At 37.7% G+C, this 22,656-nt stretch overlaps 1 protein-coding gene across 3 annotated transcripts in view; it reads right to left on the reverse strand.

Annotated features, from left to right (window-relative positions):
• The window catches only part of Pip5k1b (phosphatidylinositol-4-phosphate 5-kinase type 1 beta), a 291,725-nt gene that overhangs the window by 118,814 nt on the left and 150,255 nt on the right, over nucleotides 1-22,656 (reverse strand). For all 3 annotated transcript variants that reach the window (XM_046459397.2, XM_046459396.2, XM_046459399.2), the window contains 2 exons: nucleotides 15,305-15,435; nucleotides 6,675-6,792 (listed from right to left, as the gene is read on the reverse strand). In XM_046459397.2, coding sequence (XP_046315353.1) covers nucleotides 6,675-6,792; nucleotides 15,305-15,435 — 249 coding nt within the window. The remainder of the gene's footprint in view (nucleotides 1-6,674; nucleotides 6,793-15,304; nucleotides 15,436-22,656) is intronic.

Raw genomic sequence — 22,656 nt, forward strand, 5'->3', positions numbered from 1 at the left:
AAGGGGAAGAAAAATCAGGAGAAAAGTGATTAAAAGGCAGTTTCTGTTGGGTGTGATGGTGCACACCTATAATTCCAGTGATTTGGAAGGCTGAGGCAGGAGGAACGCAAGTTCAGCAACAGCAACTTAGTGAGGCCCTAAGCAACTTAGTGAGATCCTATCTCAAAATAAAAAGTAAAAAGGTAAAATGCCTTTGGGTTTAGCCCGAATACATATTTTTTAAAAAGGCAGTTTCTAGATGTCATCTTGTATATTATCTTTCTTTGGCAACACTATAGATAAAGTAAACAAAATTTTCCAAAAAAGAGAAAGAAGCAAGTGTTGGCTGACTTCCTAAATCACTGGCAACTCCTATCTTCCATCTCCCTCCTCCTGCTGACCATCCTTCCCAGTTTGAATGGACTAACTGGGTGGAGACTATAGTCTGGTGGGGAATGACCGGATGAGGTGGGTCGCTGGGGAAGTTCTCTGGAAGGGTGAATCTTCCCTGTAGACCTTCCCCTTTCTCTCTCTGCTTCCAGCTCTCCATGAGCAAAGAAGTGCTTCTCTGTCATGCCCTTCTGCCATGATGCCTGCCTCACCTGGGGCCAAGAGCAATGGAGTTGGCCATCTATGGACCGAAACCTCTAAAACCATAAGCTCCAAATAAAATTTTTCTCCTCTAAGTTTTTCTTGCTGCATATTTTGGTCACAGTGATGAAAAAGTGAAAAACAAGGGTGGGGGCATGATATTTGGAATCAACTGTTCTTTGGGAAATTGCGGCTCTGTCAGTTGCAAGTTATATGACCCTGAATAAGGAACTTAGCATCTTAAGGATAACTGGGCATCTTAGGAGACCCAGCTCTAAAATAAAGATAATTATGTCTACCTGAAAGTACCTGACATTTTTTTAAATGAGTGCTTCTAAAATTCTAGGCAAAGCTTCCTCTTTTTATGGCTGTTGTTACTTTTTTAAATTACAAGATTGTAATTTAAAAAAGTAACAACAATGCACATATTCCATAGGCAGGATGTGGGGGTGGGGGAAAAAACAGGCACCCCTCTAGGAGTACTGAGCTTTTCAGATGAGCTCCCTTGGGAAGAGGGTTATTCCAAAGGATGCTAAGATACCTGAAGTGAAGCAGGTAAAAAACTTCTCAGTTTGTCATATAATTATAAATGCAAGACCTTGGAAAATAGAGCTGTGGACCCCAAACTTTCATAAAAGGTGAGTGGAGACTCAGGATCATGTTTAGAATTTTGACCTGCTTCATTTCATGGCATAGAGCCTTCTTAGGGGTAAGAGTAAATGTTGCAAAAGCATAAAATCAACAAAGGATGCAGAAAGTAGAGGTTGCAAATAGAGAAATAACAGGACCAGCTGTGTTAGAAAAATACCAAATGCATATCTAAAGGTCTTTTCCTATTAAAGTCTCCAATTCTATAAACAGTGATATCTCAGAGAGAATATTTTAGTTATTCATTGTCGAGTACTCCTTTATTATGTAATTTATACATGATTGTCAATGGAATAACAAATTGTGTTGACTCATTTTGGTAACTTTTTTGGGTTACTAACAGCAAAGCATCAATGAGCTATCAACAGGATTGGGGTAATGAACATGACCATCTCACTCTGGAATTCTATGGCTTTTCACTCTGTAACATGGTTACCACATTCTCTTCTAAGCAACCTTGGAAATGCTGCCTTTTGAGAGCAAATAAAGAGGAGAGCTGGGAACATTTTAATTAGCCTTGATCAACAAGCTCCTACATGTGCTCCTGGGCTTTATGCACCTTCCAGGCACTTTTCATTTGTGCAAGCTGCTCAAATGTGCTCATTTTCTTGCTTCTATTTCCTGCAAGGCCTCCACGCTCTACTCACTGGAAAGAAAGCAAAGTACATCCCAGCTGGGCCCTGCCAACGCAAGTTAGCAATGTAAACTTGCACCATGTGGTGGAGATAATTTTACTTGCTATTTCTTTCCCTGATAGTATAAAATATTCACCCTGCTCTCTTTATTACTGGTGGAGGTGAACCTGAAAAGACTCAGATGAGTTACATTTGATTTTTTTTTTTCCTTTGGTACTGGGGATTGAACCTTGGGCCTTTGCATGGGTTTTTGAATAGCCATGCATATGGTAGAGAAGGAAAGAACCAATGGCTTTTGATCCAGCATAAATGGAAACGCCCTAGCCCTTGACCTGGCCCTGGAAGTATTTGTCTAGGAAACAACAAGGAAGAAGGGTGTTTGCAATGCTGTATGTGCAGAAGCACCTTTGCCAAACTGCCTCATCATCCAAAGAACACGTCTCAACACAAAACTTGTTATCAGTAAGCTTCTGATAAATTTTAATATACTGAGAACATAAATAGAATAATACAGGCAAATAATTCCGATGTGATGGTACGAAACTAAGTAGGAATCCACACATTATCCTAGGTATTCAATATCAACTCTATCTGTGGAGTTACGAATTGCTAAATCTCACCTCTCCCATAGTAGTTTATCTTTACAAAAGTAGACTGAATAGCCCCAGTTTGACAGATGCCAGGATGTACGAAGTGATTGGTACCATATCCTTTGTTTCTTTGCAGAGAACTTTTCAAGAGATCTCTTATTTCATTTTTCTGTGCTTTATTTGGAATGAACTCTTCCAAAATCTGCTTTGCTGGAGACGTTGGACCCCTTTGGGCCATGTTCTTCAGAATGGACAATCACAGTGTGATTCACTATGGAGAGGTGATCTGGAGACCATGTTAGAGAGGTCTGTAGCTTAGAGAGTGGAAAGCGTGAGGCCAGCTGATGAGGGGTCCTCAGAGCACTTGGGGAGGAAGGGAGACCACCAATGTAGTTAACTGTGGTATCTCACTTCACTGATCCCCGCCTCAGAGTCCTCATCTATAAAATGAAGGGTTGGGCTAAAATGTCTCTGAGGGTTATGGCTGACTCTCTGAAACATGCAATGAAGCATGTGCGAGACTCTTTCCTCATCTGCCTTATCCATATCACTGGGTGGGATCCCCACATAGAGTGCTTTGGAGTTGAGTTTCCAGAAGCTCCAAGACTTATTTAGAGAAGCTGCCTCAGTCCTTGGGGTGACCGTCCCCAGTGTAAAGGTGGGTGGCTGTAGCTGTTGGGGACCCAGCAGTCATTTTAGATATGGTCACTGCCCTTTTTTGTTTGTTTGTTTGTTCAGGTTCCAGAGAGATGCCTAGCCATAACTGAGAAGAATGGTAGAGGAAGAAAAATAGGAATCAAACAAATGCACACTTTCCTGCCTGGTTCTATGCCTCACTTTTTTATTATAGAAAATTCAGACTTACCTGGATGTATGATTAATATCTGTGTGTTTACTTCCAGTTTCAATAATGATTAACTCACAGTTAACATTGTTTCTTTTATATCCCCAACTATTCTTATGCCTGTTTTCTTCGGATTCTTTTTTTTTGCTTTCAACTCATGCTTTATGAGTTTTGTTGAGATATAGGTCACATGCCATGCAATTCATTCATTTAAATATAAACTGCTTTTAATTAATTTTTAATTGACCCAAACTGCACATTTTATACATATAAACAACATGAGGTTTATATGTATACATTATGGAATGGCTTAATCAAGTTAATTAACATATCTTAGCATGCAGTGTGTGTGTGTGTGTGTGTGTTGTGTGTATGTCTTGGGAAAATTTTAAATATATTTTGTTTTAGTAATGTCAAGTGTATAATACATTGCAATAGTCATAGATCTCCTAACTGAAATTTTATATCTTTGACCAACACCTCATATTTGTTGAAATAAATCCCAGACCTCAAATAATTTCATCTATAGGTATTTCAGCACATTCCTTTAAAAGCAAAGGATCCCCTTTTAAAATAGGGCTATGAAGTACTTTTCTTCTGAGAAATCAGAGAATAGCAACCCTAAAGTTATTTTCCTGCTATTTAAATAAACTGTCCTGAAGTTTCTGGGACCATCCCCAAATATAACATAGTTGTATGTCTTTTTATTAAAGGTGGTTTATTAAGAAAAAAATGGAATCATGATATCACCATTCTACCAAGAAAATTCTTCAACACCATCAAATATAACTACATTTCCTAAATTTCATATAATTTAAGATCTGGTTTATTTGAATTGTCTTGCCCCATATATCAATGTTCCCAACAGAACTACCCTCCAGCGATACTTGTCCATTCAGTGTCCTTCCAAACATGTAAAATATTCACATCTCTGTTTTCACAGTCTTACGAACACCTTGTCCTCAACTCTCAAATATCTGTCTTTCTTTTCCACCTATTCAAATGCCTTGCAATTTTTAAGGCACAGTTAAAACCATGTAACACCCCAAAAGCCTCTTAATCATCACCCCAATAGAGAAAGACCACTTTTTCCTCTGAGGTTTTGGAGCAGTTAATGTTACTTTTCAGTCTTTGAATTTATTGGCTGATAGAGTTGCTTGTTTTTCCACATAAAGAAACTATTATCCTAATTTGATTCTAAGTTCTCTGAGTAGTATGATTTACATTTTTTTGCATCTTCCTATAACTGTAAGCAAAGTATAGATACAACAAGTGTTCAAAGTACCCAGTGATTTCAAAATTTACCTTCTGTCAGGCACATGAACAAGGAATTTTGCTCATCAGTTTAGTCTCCTGTGCTCCTCTGTAAATACTTCAACTCTATTATGAAAGTCATTTTTCTGGCTTAAAGACTTATTAGGAAACTTATATAAGCTGTGTGATAAGTTGTTCAAAAAAGGACCTTCTCCAAGAAAGTGATGTTGTGAGGTCAGAATGAGTGAAAGAATGACCTTCCACCTGCACAGCAATGGACACAGCAGGGCTGAGGACAAGCAGTCATGTGCTGCACTGACTGGAGCAGTGTGTAGAATGCAAAGTCTACGGTGTGTCTGGCTGGAGAGAAGTTCAAGGAAATTTAGGAGGAGAATTCATGCATTTCTAATGCATGGTACAAGGTGAGAGATTAATCCTGTTTCCCATAATAGAATATCAAAATACCACTGTGTTCCCCAAACGTGTTTCCTGAATGATGGCTGCCTAAAGATAATCATCAAATGACCAGACAGCAAAGGATCTTCCCTATCATACCCCCACAGAACAAATGGGTGTGCGTGTGTTCTGGAGTTGGTAGCAATGGGCAGGGTACCTGACGTTTCAGTGAGATGGGAAGGTGAGGCGGAGAGCTATGTGGACAGACACACCCAAGGGCAGCAGGATGCCCAGGGGTGTCCAATGCAGTCCTCACTGCTCTATAGAGACTTTTTTTGTGTGCCTTAAAGAAGCAGTATCATCTCACTGAGCAGAAATCCTATGATTTTCTTAGGGATCAACTAAAGAAGAGGATCATTCATGGTTTTCATTAACACAGAGCAGAATCAGTTTTGAATTTTATTCTTTACATCTTTTGCTTATTAAAAGATACATTTTAAATATTCTTTGTTATAAGTGACAAATGCTGCTTAATTCCTCCAAAAAGCATTATTCCAGGATCTGGCTTAAGTCTTATTAAGATCATTCAGAATGGGATGAAGAATAAATAATAGTTGGCGTCCTTCCTATAGATTCTTGAAAACCCATCTTAAAGAGCCCCAGGGTGTTAACAATGATCAAATAATGAAATAAACCATTTCCTTCTTTCAACAAAAAGGAAGTTCCTGGCTCCTGGATCAGGAGTGGAGTAAAATTCAGAGGTCATATCAGACAAACTCCCAAACAGGCTATTGGGTTTGTACCTCCCTTGTCTCAGAAGGAAGACAGACAGAAGAGACAAACCTGAGGACAAAATATGCACTTGTATTTGTAAGAATATGTTTAAAAAGAGTCTGCATGTCAGGTGCAGTGGTGTATACCTATAATCTTAGCGACTTGGGAGGCTGAGGCAGGGGGATTGCAAGTTCAAAACCAGCCTCAGTAATTTAGCAAGGCCGTAAGCAATTTAGTGAGACTGTCTCAAAATAAACAATAAAATGGGCTAGGGACATAGCTCAGTGGTTAAATACCCCCGGGTTCAATCCCTAGTACTGCCTCCCCGCAAGAACATAAAAAATAAGAAGAGCCTGCACAAAGAAATGTTGAGAAGAAAACTGTCCAGATTCTTTAAAATGGGATTTGAATTTTCTGGTCAAGGTGAAAGTGGTTATGGGCTCACAGTCTTGAGATGAATGATATAAAGTCAACTAAAATAGGAAAAGTTTCAAATAGAATCTAATCAGCCAAATTTACAAGAGCTTTTAAAACGAATTCTAATACATCTATGAGAATAATTATCTGAAGTGATAACTGATATAGCACAGTTATTTAAATATCAGTTACCAAAGCAGATTTTGTAACTATCAGTGAAAAGCTGCAGAGTCAAATCCTATTTCCTGAATTTAAATTTATAATCATTATGAAATGTGGAACTTTTACCATACTCTTAAGCTTTAATATTTATTTATTTTTTTAGTTTTCAGTGGACACACCATCTTTGTTTTATTTTTATGTGGTGCTGAGGATCAAACCCAGTGCCCCGGGCATGCCAGGAGAGCGCGTTACCATTTGAGCCATATCCCCAGCCCCCATACTCTTAAGCTTTGTAACATAAATGGCACACTTGTCACTGTTGCTATGAGACAAATGTTTACATCACACCTTTCTGTAGGAGGAAGGAAAATTACAGGTTCTTACCAAGTAATCATCAGGCTTGATACCAAAAAGTTCTCTGAAGTATCGGAAGGCCAGTGGAGCATATGTCTTAAATCTGAAGTCTGGGTAGTGATGTGCAGGGGTCAGATTGCTCCCTTCACTAAAGTTAAAAAATATTAAAAAGGAGGCAGAGAGAAAGAATATTAGCAAAATTATTTTGACTTCAAATTTCAGTTCTATTAGTCTTGGGCCAATTTCATCATTAGAAAAGACACCTCTTCTAGTGGTCTCTCAAAGCTGTTGTCACAAAGGCCCTCAGTTAGAAACAGATGTCTTCCCTGCTAGCTACACTGCTGTAGCTGAAGAGTCTTCATTCTCCCCCAATCTCATCCCAGGGGAAAAAAAAATAACCCATCTTCCCAGGTGAAACCACATTAGAATCTTTAATAAGACCCAGGATTAGCGTATGGAGCAATTTCAAAAAATGTTTTTTTGTGTGAGAGGGGGGCCCATGAATTTTAGACATTGGATAAACATTTGTGTAACAAGGAATAAGTGAAATAGTTCTTAAAATATCCTACTGACCAGAAAGAACTACCACATTGGAAATGGATGGGACCTTAAATTGAACTTTTCCTCATATCCAGGTTTTCCAACAGGAGACTTTAAATATTTTTGGAATTTGAAAACCTGATTTCCATTCCCAAATGGAATTATCTATTTGATATATCCAGGGAAGCCAGTTTTGCCTTATGCATGGTTATATTTTCTTCTTCCAGGTATATGTTTGAAATTTTTTTGTACAATACTTATAATATAAAGTGATAAAAAGAATCAATCAGTGATTACCCATGGACTCAAAATTCTCCTTCAGAAAGAAAACAAAAGTCTTATGGGTACATCCTTTTATACTTTTTACTGATAGTATCCTGATAGCTGGTTTAAAAAGCCAATGAATCACTAAAAAATGAAAAACAAAACAAAACATTCAAAACCAAAATCAAACTAATTAAATCTAGCTAGCTTTAGGCCACTAGGCTCATAATATAGCACCATTTTTTTTGTTTTTGTTTGTACCTCTTCTAGTAGATTTTGCATTATGAATTCCAGTTTCCTTTGATGGACATTAAGGCTCTTTTAGGTCAGACTGAATACTTGGGTTTTCTATTCTAGGGAGACCTGGGTTCAAGTTCCATCTCTGCCATTTACAAACTGTGTTCATGAGGTCTGTACTAAACCTCTGCTAATGAAGTGAATGGAAATGTGAATGGTACTGAGCCTGACATGTGGGGAGCCCTCAGCACACTTGAGATGATTGAGGTTGTAAGGTAATGGGCAAAGCCCAGAGTTAAACTCTTCATGTAAAGAATGAGTCCCATGTAGTTAAAAAAGAACTGACAAAATGGGAAAAAATTTGCAACTCATATCACAAAGGGTTAATCTTTCAATATAGAGCTCCAGTAAACTGCAAAACAAAACAAAACAACACAAACAAACAAAAAAAAAAACAAAAAAAAAACAAAGCACCAAAAGTGATTAAAAAATACCCCAAATGTGATCAGGTACTTCATAGAAATGGAATATATATGACTCAAACATAAAATATTCTTCCTTATTCATAACAGAATAAATGTCACTGAGAGATCATTTAACCCATAAGACTGGTGAAAATCCAAAACTTGGATGTAGTTCTAAGGAAAATGATACCCTGAAATATTATTAGTGGGAATGTAAATTGATACTTATCCTCTAGAGGACATTTTTACCACTTCTATCAACAAATGCATACCTATAAATGATCCTACAGATTAACTAGTACAGAGCAACACAAATGTACAGTTATTCATTAACAACATTGTTTTTAACTGCAAAAGCTTAGATACTACCTACATGCCCTAAGAGGAGGACTAGCCAAATTAATTTTGATTTAGCTATAAAACAGAGCATCATGCAAGCATTAAAAGATTGAGGATGCTTATTATGTACAGACAAGGCAAAATCTCTAAGATAAATTGTTAAGTGAAAGTGCATAACATTGTATATGACATGTCACCATCTGTATAAAAAGGAATATTTTTTAATAAAATATTTTTCTTTTAGTTGTAGGTGGACACAATACCTTTATTTTATTTATTTATATGTGGTGCTGAGGATGGAACCCAGGGCCTCACATATGCTAGGCGAGCGCTCTACTTCTGAGTCACAATCCCAGCCCCCCAAAAAGGAATATTCTTTTGGCAAAAACATTCATTAAAAAATCCTTGAAGGAAAACCAAGCCATTAGTAACACTGATAATTGGAGTTGGACACTGGATTGGAAAAAGTACAGGGACAAAAGAACATGTCTTACAATTTTAATTTTAGAAAGAAGGACCAACCTTCCTATGTATTATTATTCATGAATTAAATAATTTTAAAAGTTAGTCGTTAAGATGGGCATGGTGGTGCATGCCTGTAATCTCAGCAACTCAGGAGGCCAAGGCAGAAGGATTGCAGGTCTAAAGCCAGCCTCAGCAATTTAGTGAGGCCATAAACAACCTTGTGAGACTCTAATAAAAAATAAAAAGGGCTGGGGATGTGGCTCGGTGGTTAAGCGCCCCTGGGTTCAATCCCTGGTACAAAAAAAAAAAAAAAAAAAAAAAGTTAAGGTTAAAAGTCATAAGCCTCCCTTCCCTTAAATAGGTCCATGTGCTCAGTTCCACAGAGGCTTGTTTACTTCTGCTTCTTCAAATTGCTCCTGATGAATAACAAATGCCAGCTAGACATGAATGAAGCTCGAGTGAAGGAAATGGAAATGAAGAAGGCTGCTGGCACACCTTGGCATGCTGAGGTCACACACTGGCATTTGCTTTGTGTGGATGTAGGTGCTGGCCCACGTAACGTCCAGCACAGAATCTTCCGGGTACATGTACCAAGCGCTTAGCAACTTTTGGCCACAGGAGAAAGGCAGGGCAGTCACATGCCATGCTGTCTCCCACAGTGCCCTGCAGGCTGGCCATGGCTGGGCCTGGACCAACCTGCCAGGAGCCTGCACTCAGCATCCAGACTCACTTAGCGGAAGTGAAGTATGAAGAAGAGCAGACTTTACAGTTTTAAGATTTACCTTATGTTTCTTCAATGCGTTTATGTAGTGTGTGAAAAAGAAGAAGAAAAAGAAAAAAAAAAAAACCCTCACCCTCCTGTCTTGGCATAAGCTGAGACTTTGGAAATTGCAGCTGTGGGTTTTCAGCAATGGTTCTAGATGTTTGGATCCCATGGGACAGAAAAATTTCAGCAACAGATTTGGAAGCCAGCACTGGATTTGCAACTTTATTTTGCTGTAAGAACCTAAACAATTAAGCAAACAAAGTACTATCCCTATTGTGTCATAAAGGAAAGAGCATTTTAACTCCAAGAAGGGAGTTGGAAATTTTGAAAAAGAACAAGACATTCTCCATCTTGTCCTTTTCCTTTTCAGCAAGAAGCAGTTAAGGTTTGATCATGGACTGGCTCTGGGATTCTGACATTCATCTCTTCTGAGCAGAGTTCAATGTTTTAAAGGAAAAGGCCATGTTGGTATTAGTCTGAAAACACATATACTTTAACAGCGATTGTTGTTTATGACTATGCAACGTTAGAGCTTAAGGAAGTACCAGCCACCATCTGGAATTTCTCAGTCAGCAGAAAAAGAAATCAAAGTGCGGGGAGGGAAAATAATGACCCAAACTGATGAGGAACAAACAGGACTGGACGACTGACCCACATCAGAACAGCAAAAATGTCAAGGCAGACAGGACTGCCCGAACTTAAACTCCGTGCACCTGTTAGTCCTCCCTGCCCGAATATCCCAATGACTTGGTTGCCCAAAGACATCCTGAAGAGCGCATAAGTAAATTCAGGGCAGTCTGTCTTCTACAATGATCCTCACACAGCAAGGTAAATGGCCACTTTATAAGCGAGGACTTTAGAATGAAGGGGCTTTGAAAGAGCCTTTAGTTAGGTCCATTATTCTTGAATTTGGAAAGATAAAATTTTACTGCCAACTTTCAAAATACACCTTTTCCCCTAGAGAATTATTAGTGACGTTGTCTCTTGAAGAAGGGAAGAACGGAGTAGAACTGATTTATGGGGGGCAGGGTGTGTGTGTGTGTGTGTGTGTAGAGACAGTTCTAGGTATAAATTCCAGGATAAAAATTCGATACTTTTCCTGATTCAATAAAACAGAACTTCCCGATTCAATGAAGCAGATTCACCATTCCTGTGCTTCATCCCCATAGATAGAGAAAAACAAAACTTTGAAGCCAATCAGCTTGAGTTCAAATCCTGGCTTTACCATTTATTTGTTATGTAGCCTTAGCTTAAGTGACATAATGTCTTAGGGCCTTAATTACTTCACATGTCAACAGAATTGTTTGTGAACTTAAAAGATAGAGTGAGTTAATATTATACACTATGTAAATAACATGGTAAAAACAAAACGATGCTTGGTTCATAGATGATACTAAAAACATTCTTCTCCCTTGGCCACCTCTGGTTCATGTTGACAGAGTACAAACATCATAAACAAACACCTTTCTCTTCTATGCCATTGATGCATGAAAACTTTCATCTACAACCTTAAGCCTGTGATCACAGAATGGAATGTTGGGTCAAAGGATTAAGATGCAATCATGATTCTCTTACTCATCTACTTTGTGAGTTTGGAAGATCATGGAACCAGACAGTTAAAAGGGATTTTTTTTATATATCTTTCTTCAAATCTTAAGCCAGTCAGGAACTTTTTCCATTTACAATATGAAATAATCTGTAGAACAAATACATGATATCATCTAAAAATAACTTTGGCAACTTGGAAATAAATTAAAAAAAAAACAACAATACAGCGCATTTGGTTGCTAAGGGAAACTTTCTGCAGCTTTGGGGTGGTAGTAAATTAAAACATCTCAGGTCATTTCAAGCAATTAGTTCTCTATGACCAAGAGACTCATTGGATTAGAGCAAAAACAGACCTCAGAGTGTATCAGTTGCTTCCAACCAAGGCCCGCCCTGTCCACCTATCCCAGATGTGCACACTCCCTTATGTGCTCAGAAATATGTTGTGAGGGGAACATGAATCGATATTTATTGAGGGATCACTGACATATGAAAAAGGGTGCAATTTGTTAATTTTTCACATGCCTATACCCTTGTAAAACCATTGCTACAATCAAGATGCTCAATTTATCCATGAGTTGTGGGGGCTTTTTATTGCCCTGGCAACTAGGAGATATTAGATATTACTGGCAGGGCCTAGGGCTGCCAGATCTCCTGAAATGTTTTCTTGTATAAAGAATTATCTCATCCAAAATAGCACCTCTGTTGAGAAACACAGGGTTCCATCCCTTTGCTAATCCTTTGAAGAATCTGAGTCCAGTGAGGAAACTGAGGCAACCCTAACATAAGTTTCTTCTGTTTTCATGTAAATATACCTGTAATGTGTAGGTTAATCAAACAACCAATACAGTGTCTGTGAAAATTCTAGGTCAGATTCAAATGTCTAATGTTGTGTTGACATTTGAAACGTGTAAGTCATCTAAAATGATGTGCGAGAGTGGATGCCTCTGATTAAGAGACAGTCAGCAAGCTCCCTCTCCACATCTGCTGCAGCTACTGTGGATGAATGACAGAGTGAAGGCCAGAGATGCAATTCCAGGTGTTTACAACTTTGGTTTCCTGCTCCTCAAGGAAAAGGTGAAAACATCATCATGCAGCAGGCTTATATAAATCATCCATGAACCAAGAGTGGAGTGAAAATATTAGGAAAATAAACTGCATTTTGTAGTGAACATGCACAGACATTCTTGCTGTTATTCTCTAAACTATTTACATACTCTTACATCCTATTAGGTATTTTGAGTCATCTAGAGATGATTTAAAATATATGGGAGGAAGTATATAGTTTATACAAAAATACTATACCCTCTTATTCTAGGGTCTTGAGTATAAATGGATTTTGGTATCCATGGGTCCTCTGTGGATACTGAGGGGTGACTGTGGATACTGAGACTTGGTCCTCTGTGGATATTGAGGGGTGACTGTGCTTGGAAAGTGCCTTTAAGTGTCTAACTGGTGAGACGACCTTGATTCTGTACTTCTTGTTGTAAAGCTCTGATACACTGTCATGTATAATTTAGTTAGTAGATGTAATTTCATATTTAAGGTATCAAGTTAAAATAATTTTGGATTATTTTTAGTTGTAAGCATTATGTAATAACTCCAAGAACAAAATTTGTTATTACTAGTGTTAGGCCAGTTGTTCTCAAGTTTTTATGTGCTTAAGAAGCCCCAGGAGAGCTTGTTCAGATTCCTGGGCCCCCACTCACAGTGTGGCTGATTCAGTTGGTCTGGAGTGGAATCCAAGCATCTTCATATCTAATAAGTTCCAGGTGATGCTGATACTGCAGGTCTAGGGATTTACATTTGGGCCATGCTTTCCTCAAGTGCCTGTCAATGGTTGGCCATGTTGATTGGACACTGAATAGAAGAGATTAGCAAGGAGCAGTTGGCCCTGCTGGGAGCACCTAAGTGTGAGGAAGGAGCACTCCCACCTTCAGCTATAACTGCCCACAGCATCCTGAACTCACTGTCAGCACCATCTCACTAAAGTCTTCCGTGTCTCTTGTTCTTTATAGCAAAAGAAAAAAATAAGACTGAAATGTCTGGGTAGAGGCTCTAGAAGACCATGAGAAGTAAGAACACCCTACAAAGATGTTTAGAAGAATGTTAAGCCTAAAAAAAATGTCCCCAAGCATGACGATGAATTCATGATCATATGACTTTCAAGAGAAACAAATGTTATGAATACACAATTTTTTGGAATGGTAAGTAGCATGTTAAAGACAACACAGAGAAAGTTTCCAACTACAGACAGAACAATGTCACAGCAAACATTCTCTCTTAGTTCTTGGGATTGTTCATTTTCTGTCTGTAATCTTGTTCTTACTGCTGCTAGAGGACCCTAGAAAAGAAAACTTCAAAACTTCCAATGGCTTTGATTGGGCAAAGGGGAGGGAGGGTTGGGGAGGGTCATAAGGGGCAGAGACAATCAATGGTGGAATGAGATGGACATCATTACCCTAGGTACATGTATGACTGCACGTGTGGTGCAACTGTACATTATGTACAACCAGAGAAATGAAAAGTTGTGCTCCATTTGTGTACAATGAATCAAAATGCATTCTGCTATCATATATAACTAATTAGAACAAATTAAAAAAAATTTCCAGTGGACCAACTTCATTCTATGCTAAGGGCATTTAAAGCAAAACTAGGCTTCAAAGCTGACTTTGTACAACTTATGGAGTCCTTTCTGATTACACGGGGAGTTACAGTACATTTACCTAAAGGCAATGATATCAGGGTGCAGAGGTAAATGTGCAAATATCATTCTCCTAGAGTTTCTAAAAATAAAGCAATGAGAATCCGACACTAGGGGTGTAAAAATGTCACTCTAGTTACTCTCACCCTGGACCAATAATAAATAACAAAAATGGCTTATTTGGAAGACAAATATTGATTTTAAATATAAATGTGTCTGAAAAGTCAATCCTCATAACCTCCAAGACAAAATAATTTTCCCCAAGTTCCCATATTGAAGATCTTCATTTTTATTTCATAGTTCATTTTCTTTGAAAAATTCTATCATCATGGTGACAATTCTAATATTATAAGGATTGCTTCTCCTCTTCCTTTACTAAGGTGGTAATGATCTTTAAATCTGTATGTATTTCTTTTATTGGGATGTAACACAGCATAAATATACTTTAAGGATACAGTTTTATGGCATTAAGTACATTCACATTGTTGGGTAACCATCACCATTATCCATCTCCATATGGATTTGCGTTTAAACAACTGATTTTTTTTTCTCTCTTCAGACTGATAAATGCTAGAAGCAACATGGGTAATTTTGGTGTATTTGCAAACATGATATCAAAATAATAGGATTTGCCAGATTTGGTAGCACAGGCCTGTAATCCCAGTGCCTTGGGAAGATGAGTCAGGAGGACTGTAAGTTCAAAGCCAGCCTCAGCAAAGTTGAGGTGCTAAGCAACTCAGTGAGACCCTGCCTCTAAATAAAATACAAAATAGGGCTGGGATGTGGCTCAGTGGCCAAGTGCTCCTAAGCTTAATCCCCAGTACCAAACAAATAAAAAAACCACAGCAGGATTCTTGTATGTTTTTCTGGGGAACAGTTAAGTTAAAGTCATCAAAAAAAAAAAAAAAAGGGCTTGGAAGACCAAATTCAGATGCAAGGTCCAATTACAGGCCCACCAGCCCATTCTTTTAAATGAGGAACAGTAAACATCTAGTACCACTTGCTGTTTAATGGAAACTCTTTTTCTAATCCCATGGCAGATACTACTCTGTGATTACTGCACCCTTTCCCACTGAATCTCTACATCTTTCGCCATATGGTCTTCCAGGCATTCATCACCACTAATTATAACTGGCCTACAGATAAAAATACTTACCATCTCCATATAAAAATGTGAATCATCTGATATAATAAGAAGTAACACTATGCAGAGCCAAAGGTCCAACATATACATCAGTACATGTAAACATGCATACGGTAGAAAAGCACATCAACACAGGATGTCATAATGAAGGTTGCTCACCACGGAAATAATCACGAATAAAAATGTTCTTACCTGGGTAGGAACACACTTTCCACCACATAAAAGTCTTGCATAAGAACATCTCGTTCTGGTTTGGAAGTGAGATTCCCCACTGTGTATCCTATTCCTAGCTGAATAGCACCTTTAATAGCAGATGATGCAGTCTGCAAAGAAACAAGAGTCTTGACGTTAGCCTTGAGAGTCAGGGCTTGTTCAATGTCACAAGCAGCAAAGCAAGAAAGAGGTTACATTTTCCTTCTTGTTCTGAAACAACAAGGCAGCCGGGGGTTGGGAAAATGATATGTTCCTTTGTTCCTTTTTTTTTTTTAAATGAAGAATCTATCCTGAATACCAAGGATCTTTTTTGTCATAAAATTATTTTTTGTGATATTGTTTCTCACAAATATTTCTAGGATCAAATTACAGCCCCCCAATCTATCTTTCTTTTATTAAGAACTAGAAAACTTGGTGGGACACTTTGAATACATAACATTATAATTTCTACCCAAAGATAAATTTTAAAACCAGAATTTTTTTCTTTGGTACCAGGGATTGAACCCAGGGGTACTTAACCCCTGAGTCACATCCCAGCCCTTTTTTGTATTTTATTTAGAGACAGGGTCTCATTGAGTTGCTTAGTGCCTTGCTAAGTTGCTGAAGCTGGCTTTGAACACACAATCCTCCTACCTTAGCTTTTTGAGCTGCTGGGGTTACAGGCGTGCACCCCTGCACCTGGCTCAGAGATTTTTTTTAAAAATCAGAACTTTTATAACATACCTATGGATCGATGAGAATATTTTATCTTCGTAAGAAATGAGAGAGTGAAAAATAACTGAAGTCTGAAATTTAATTTGCAAATTGCTTACTAGTCTTACCAAAGATCCATAATCAAAATTTCCTACATTGATCTGTGATAAAACATATAACACTGGGACACCAATATTACCAATTTATTAATTTTCTAACATTATTTATAATTAAGTTGATATAATGTTATCTTGAAGAATAACCACCATATGTGTATACACATATGTATGCACATGTGTTTATATGCATATTTGCATATATATGATATATAGGGAGAGAGAGGGTATTAATTGACAATAAAATGACAGAACAACTCAATTTAGGAAAATCAGAAATTTTTCTTCATGGTCAAAGCATGTCCTACTTTTTATGTCTTATTATGCCTAATGTTATTACTATGTACACAGTAGTAGGAAATAAATCTTACACGAGTGGTTCTTAACCAGAGAACCTCTGAAGACACATTTTGGTTATCATAACCTAAGGCGACACGGGGTGCTGCTGGCATCCAGTGATTAGATGCAGGGATACTGTGAAACACCCCACAATACACACGACAAACCCCCTCAAAGAATTATCCAGCCCAATGTCAGGAGAGCCAAGGTTGAGAAACCATTAGTTAAAGGAATATAGTAAAAATCATCCATCTTATAAATACTTTTTTTGAAATTCATATTTACTGTTAACTAATTCAAGAATGTACCCACACCCCTACATACTTTTTATTTTTCATGCTTTAACACAAAGAACTTTTCTCTCTTCTTGAAAAAAATCTTTCCTCAATGTCTCTGATAAAACAGTCCTAGGATGGCTTCTAGCTTGTCTGGTGGTCTCTCTGTGATCATTTCCTCACTGACTTGTCATATTCTTATATTCTGCTTGTTATAATAATTGCAGTGTCCCCAACAGTTTGATCCTCAGACTCTTTAGTTGGCTTTAATAAATTCATTCTGAATAGCATCAACTACTGTGTTCATGCATAAGACTTTCTGATCTTTGCCTACTTGGATGCTCTTTTGCCACCACACATACTAACATATAGAACCAAACTAGTATATTACAACCTCTGCACTTCACTTCTAAGATTGACTTCCTTTACCAAGGAATTCAGTCAACCCAGCTTGAACCCCAAATAGACTATATCTAGCACAGGCTAAGTCTCTGATGAATACTTGTTGACTTCACCTGGAATGGCCGTGCTTAGTATTGTAAGGCACCTCCACATCCAATGAGTAACAACCATTTTCCATAAAGTCATTTAATCACTTTGCTTATTCCATTGCAAACATTATTTATTTCACCCTTAGTCTGAGGACAACTACCTACAGCCTTGACTCTGTAGAAAAAGTTCTTGATATTTTTCTTTTTTTCACATTGACTTTTACTTAAGATCCCAGGGTAAAAAGATGCAAAAAGACTGAGACTTAGGCTCATAGTGCATCTAGTGCTTAAAAAAAAGTTTGCTATTTTAATATTTCCTCTCTGAGCTCTGCAATGCCACCAATTGGCATCAGTGACCTTTTGTACCAGTTGTTTTGAAATCTGAAGGCAGAAATGGATTTTCCTTGTTTTAATCTCGCATAAAAATTCAGATGGCATCTATTTTCCCATCTATCACTCAGAGTGGTATGGCACAAGATGTGACATTAGAACTTTCCAGAGGATCTGGCACCCCACAACATTCTGTTTCAGCCCTATCAACAGACTTACATGCTTTTTAAGTGCTTTGCCCTCTCTACACCCCTTCCCCTACTATGCTTCCCAGAATTACCTGGATTTCTGCTTAATTCATGGGATCACTATGATAATAGTTGTTCAGCATTTCTTGGGCTGGAACAACCTGTCAAACAGTCCCCAATTCTTTGTTGTCCCTCCCTGACAATAGAAAGCAGTCAAGGTTGTGAGTGGGCTGTATTTGGGATTCTCAGACTTCAGGGAATAAGAGAATCCCAGGGGATGCTGGCTAATGCATCTAGATGATGGGTCATTATCCTTAGAATTTCTGATTCTAAAGGTCTGGAGCGAGGCACAATAATCTTCTCTTGCTCTAAGAAACACTTAAAAAATCTTTCTCTTAACGGTATAAGTTTTGAGTTCCTGAGGGAAAAAGATTTTGTAAAGGACTCCATGACATCAATTTAGTTAAACTCAAAGCAACAGTCTCATAATCATTTTACTTTCCATCCATATTTCTTAAAATTCAAGTACTTGAGTGAAATAGAACAATAAAAGTTAACCATTTTTTATCAAACTGATTTGTTCCAGATACTTGATATATGGATAGCAACAATTATAATTTGTCATCATCATGGCACACGCTTATATAGTGCTTATTAAATGGCAGGCATTGTTCTAAGTGTTTTCTGGTTATATTAATTCTTATCCTGTGATGCAGGTTGACTCACATCTGTAATTTCAAAACTTGGAATTTGAAATGCTCTAAAATCTGAAACTTTTTGAATACTGACATGATGCCACAAGTGGAATTTCTATACCTGACTTGATGTGATGGGTCACAATCAAAACGCAGGTAAACAACACAGTTTATTCAGAGTCCTCAAGGGAAAAGACTCTACCAGTTCTGTCAGTGGTGATACATCAACTTTGTTTTATATACAAAATCATTAAAATATTGTATAAGATGATTCACATTTAGACTTGGTAACTGTCCCCAAGATATCTCACTATGCAAATATTCCAAAATCGAAAATAATCTGAAATCTGAGATATAACCTTTTCTCAAAAATTTGTATCAGTGATACTCATCCTGCATCATTTTTATTTGTAAAATTTTTCCACATTTTTTATTGATGCATTATAGTTGTATATAATGGTGGGATTTACTGTAACATATTCATGCATGCACATAATGTACCAATATAATTTGGCCATCAGCATTCCCCAGTATTTCCCCTTTCTCTCCTCTCATCCCTCCCACTGTTCCCTCTTCTCTTACTCAATTGATTTCCGTTTCTTTGATTTTTCATGGGATGGCTCCAAATCTTTCTTTTTTTTTCCTTTTTCATCTCTAGCTTCCAAATATGATTAAAAAATGACCCTTGACCTCTGACTTTGGCTTATTTTGCTTAACACAAAGTTCTCAAGCTTCATCCATTTTCCTGAAAATGATATAATTTCATTTTTCTTTATGGCTGAAAAAGACTCCATTGTGTGTATACAACACTTTTTCTTTATCTATTCATCCATTGACAGATACTTAGGCTGGTTCCATAGTTTGGCTATTGTGAATTATGCTGCTTTCTAAAGGGGTATGCAGCATTACAGTGTGATGACTTTTTTAATTCTTGAGGATAAATACTAAGGAGTGGTACATCTGGGCTACATGGTAACTTCATTCCTAGTCTTTTGAGGAATCTCCATACTGATTATCATAGGAGCTGTACTGAAGTACAGTCTTCACCCTATATTACTATTTCCATTTTACTGACTCAGGAAGGTTTAGCAACCTCTATAAGGTCACACAGCTGGTGAACAGGTAGGGCTGGGACTTATAACCGGTGTGTGTGTGTGTGTGTGTGTATGTGTGTGTGTACTGGATCCAGAGTCTAAGTTTTAAACAAGTACTCTTTACTGATTCTAATATCAGAACCTTTGAATTCTTTCAAGGATCCTGAAGCATGGTACAATTATTACTGTTTTACAGATGGGGACTTTGGGCTCAGCAAGCTAGATGATTTGGTCAAGTCACTCTTCAGGTGTGTGGCAAAGTCTGGCTGCCAACACCCAGGCTGCTCCCACATATGTTTTTTTTTTTTTCAAAATGATCCAAGAATCAAAGTTGGAAATTCTCTTTAAAGCTGAATGTTTGATCTCAGCACAGGACAAGGTTGTTGAGAGAGCCATTCCTTTTGATGAAATAGGGATAAACTATTTTATGTTTTCTAATAATACACAATCATGTTTAAGTCAAAGAAAAACTCATAAACCTCCTGGTAAATCAGAATAGACATAATCACTAATGCCACTCTTCTTAACATGGACGTTATTAACAGAAGACAATATTCTTCCCCAGGAGGGATGACTCCTCAGTTTCTTCTTCCCCATCTCTGTGTAAAAATTAAATGCTTTAACATGGATGCATGGGAGGGGTATACACAGCATCTTGTCTGCTTCATGGATATCTCAATATAGTCACTGTGGCACGTTTTCTTAAAACACCAGAAGAAAAGGTCCCATCACCTGACTATTCCCCAGTCGATATCTGGCTTGGTCTAATGTTGATCAAGATGTGCTTTAAAACTATGAAGAACACACTTAGAAACGCTACCTGAATGTCTCTGTTCGAGGTCACTAAGTTCTGATGGTGACAAAGAAGTTTCAGTGTGAAGTGCTAGTGGTTGCTCTTCTAGAACCAGCTGTTCTTTCTCTGCAAATTCTGAGCCCCAGGGCTCCCATCCTTCTTCTAAGTCACCACCAACAGACCAGCAGTTGACTCCATGGCGGTGTACACCCTCTGAGCATGGCTTTGCATAGGCCCTAAAAATATGAAGACCTGACCATTCCCCTTGTAACTCCAAGGTGGACCTTTAACTCCTCCATAATAGAGGTTTAACATGGGTGTAGCATTTGGAACATTGCAAAACAGTCCATTTTTAATTCAGGACCTCACAAGAGCTAAGTGGAGGTACTATGTTGCCTGAATACTAGGAAAATCTAAAGCATGTACTACTTGGAGAAAGACAGAACCATATAATGACAAAGACAAATGACAAACATTTACTTTTATAGTTCTTCTTTACTAACTCAAACCCTTTCAGGCATGATGGTGATACTAAGAGGATAATGAATGTCAGTTGGCATTTGTGTAATGTGTTACATTTTTTCAAAGCACTATCTTTTTCTTGTGACCATAATAGATATTTAATAGTACTACTGAGAACAGTAATTCAAGTTATCACACTATGCTAGAAAAAATAATTTCTGGAGCATAGGTGATAGGTTGATATTTTTGTTCATATATCTAAACTCATTTGGGGACTTTTGAGTCTCTCTTCCCTCTACTTATTTCTATTTCCCCTCTTATTCTTCTAAGATGAAGAAAAAGCTCAAATACCAGAGGCAGTGGAGTGTGGTATTAAATAGCTTAGGCTCTAGAATCAAACTCCCTAAGTTTTAATCCTTAGCAAACTCTTTCTTAGATGTTTAACCTCAGGCAACTTAATCTTTCTGTTTTGGTCTCATCTATAAAGTGGAGATAATAATACTACCATTACATTGTGAGTCGATGTCAGGGTTATAAGAATTCAATGAAATAATCCCTGTAAGGCACTTAGAACATTATTATCAGAAGCAAGTACACAATAAGGATACTCTGGTCTTCTAGAAGGCTCCCAGTTCAACATTCTACCCTTTTGCTTGACCTACCTGAGCTTTCTCTGTTGGAGATGGATCAGATAGATGCTGGGAAGCACTTGAACAATGTGATAATAACAATGATCATCACAGTAAGACTAAATGCCTACACAACCCATTATTAGGGAAGCAATGATCCTGAGAAGAGTCAAGTTTTAATGATCTTTTTTGTTACAGGAAACTGCCTTCTATAGCACATTGTCTAAGAAATTAGATCACTTAATATGTCATCTGATATCACTGGCTTAAAAGGAAGTACTGAAACATTTCATGTTGACAGCAGTTTTTTCCCTAAGGTGATCCGAACTAATTATGGGATTATAGCCAAAATATATGTTGTCAGAGTGATTTGCTTCAGAAGTACAAATCTGATCTTGTCACTACCTTGCTCAAAACCTTTGAATGGACAGGAGTTGAATCTGAGAAATATTTTGGAGGAAGGAAGACAGGATTTGCTGAGAGCCATAAACAAGGGAGAGAAAAGTACCAGCAAGGTCTCCTGGCATTTTCCTTAAGCAACTTCAAGAACTGAGGTCCCTTTTTCCGAGATGCAGAGAGACTAGAGGAGGAACATATTTTGGAGGGAAGACTGATTTCATGTGAGATGCCTATGAGACATCCAACTGGAGATGTTAAGACATAAGTCTGGAGCTTAGAGGAGAGGTTTGGATTGATATTTGAATTGCAGAATTGGCCTATTAATGGTACTGAAAACCAAGATCACTCAGAGGGAGCATCAGAGAAAAACCCTCCACAACATCAGCTTAGGGCAGTGGGAAGAAACTTAGGAAAACATGAGCTCAGCAGAACCAAGAAAAAAGAGTTTGAAGGAAAGAGTGACCACAGCCTCAACAAGTGGCTCTTTTCATGTGATAAATAAAATAAAGGTAAACAAAAAATTCATATTATTTTTATGTGGTGCTAAGGATCCAACCCAGCATCTCACACGTGCTAGGCAAGCACTCTACTGCTGAGCCACAACCCCAGCCCCTGAATGTTTTAACTTCATGGAATATCAAAACCTATGGGTTAAATTCTCTTTTCTGGTTCATGACATTGATTCATATGTAAACCTATATTTGGATTTAGGATATTTTACAAAACTAGTTGATAAACTCTACTCAAAATGTCACCATTTAAATTATATTTAAAAATGTTTTATAACTTTAAAAAGCATATACTATGTTATGTTCAAAAAGCAGGAT

This window comes from Marmota monax, unplaced genomic scaffold (genome assembly GCF_021218885.2).
Source record: "Marmota monax isolate L192 unplaced genomic scaffold, Marmota_monax_Labrador192_F-V1.1 WCK01_AAM20220418_F8-fsc00059, whole genome shotgun sequence".
Lineage (NCBI taxonomy): Eukaryota > Metazoa > Chordata > Mammalia > Rodentia > Sciuridae > Marmota > Marmota monax.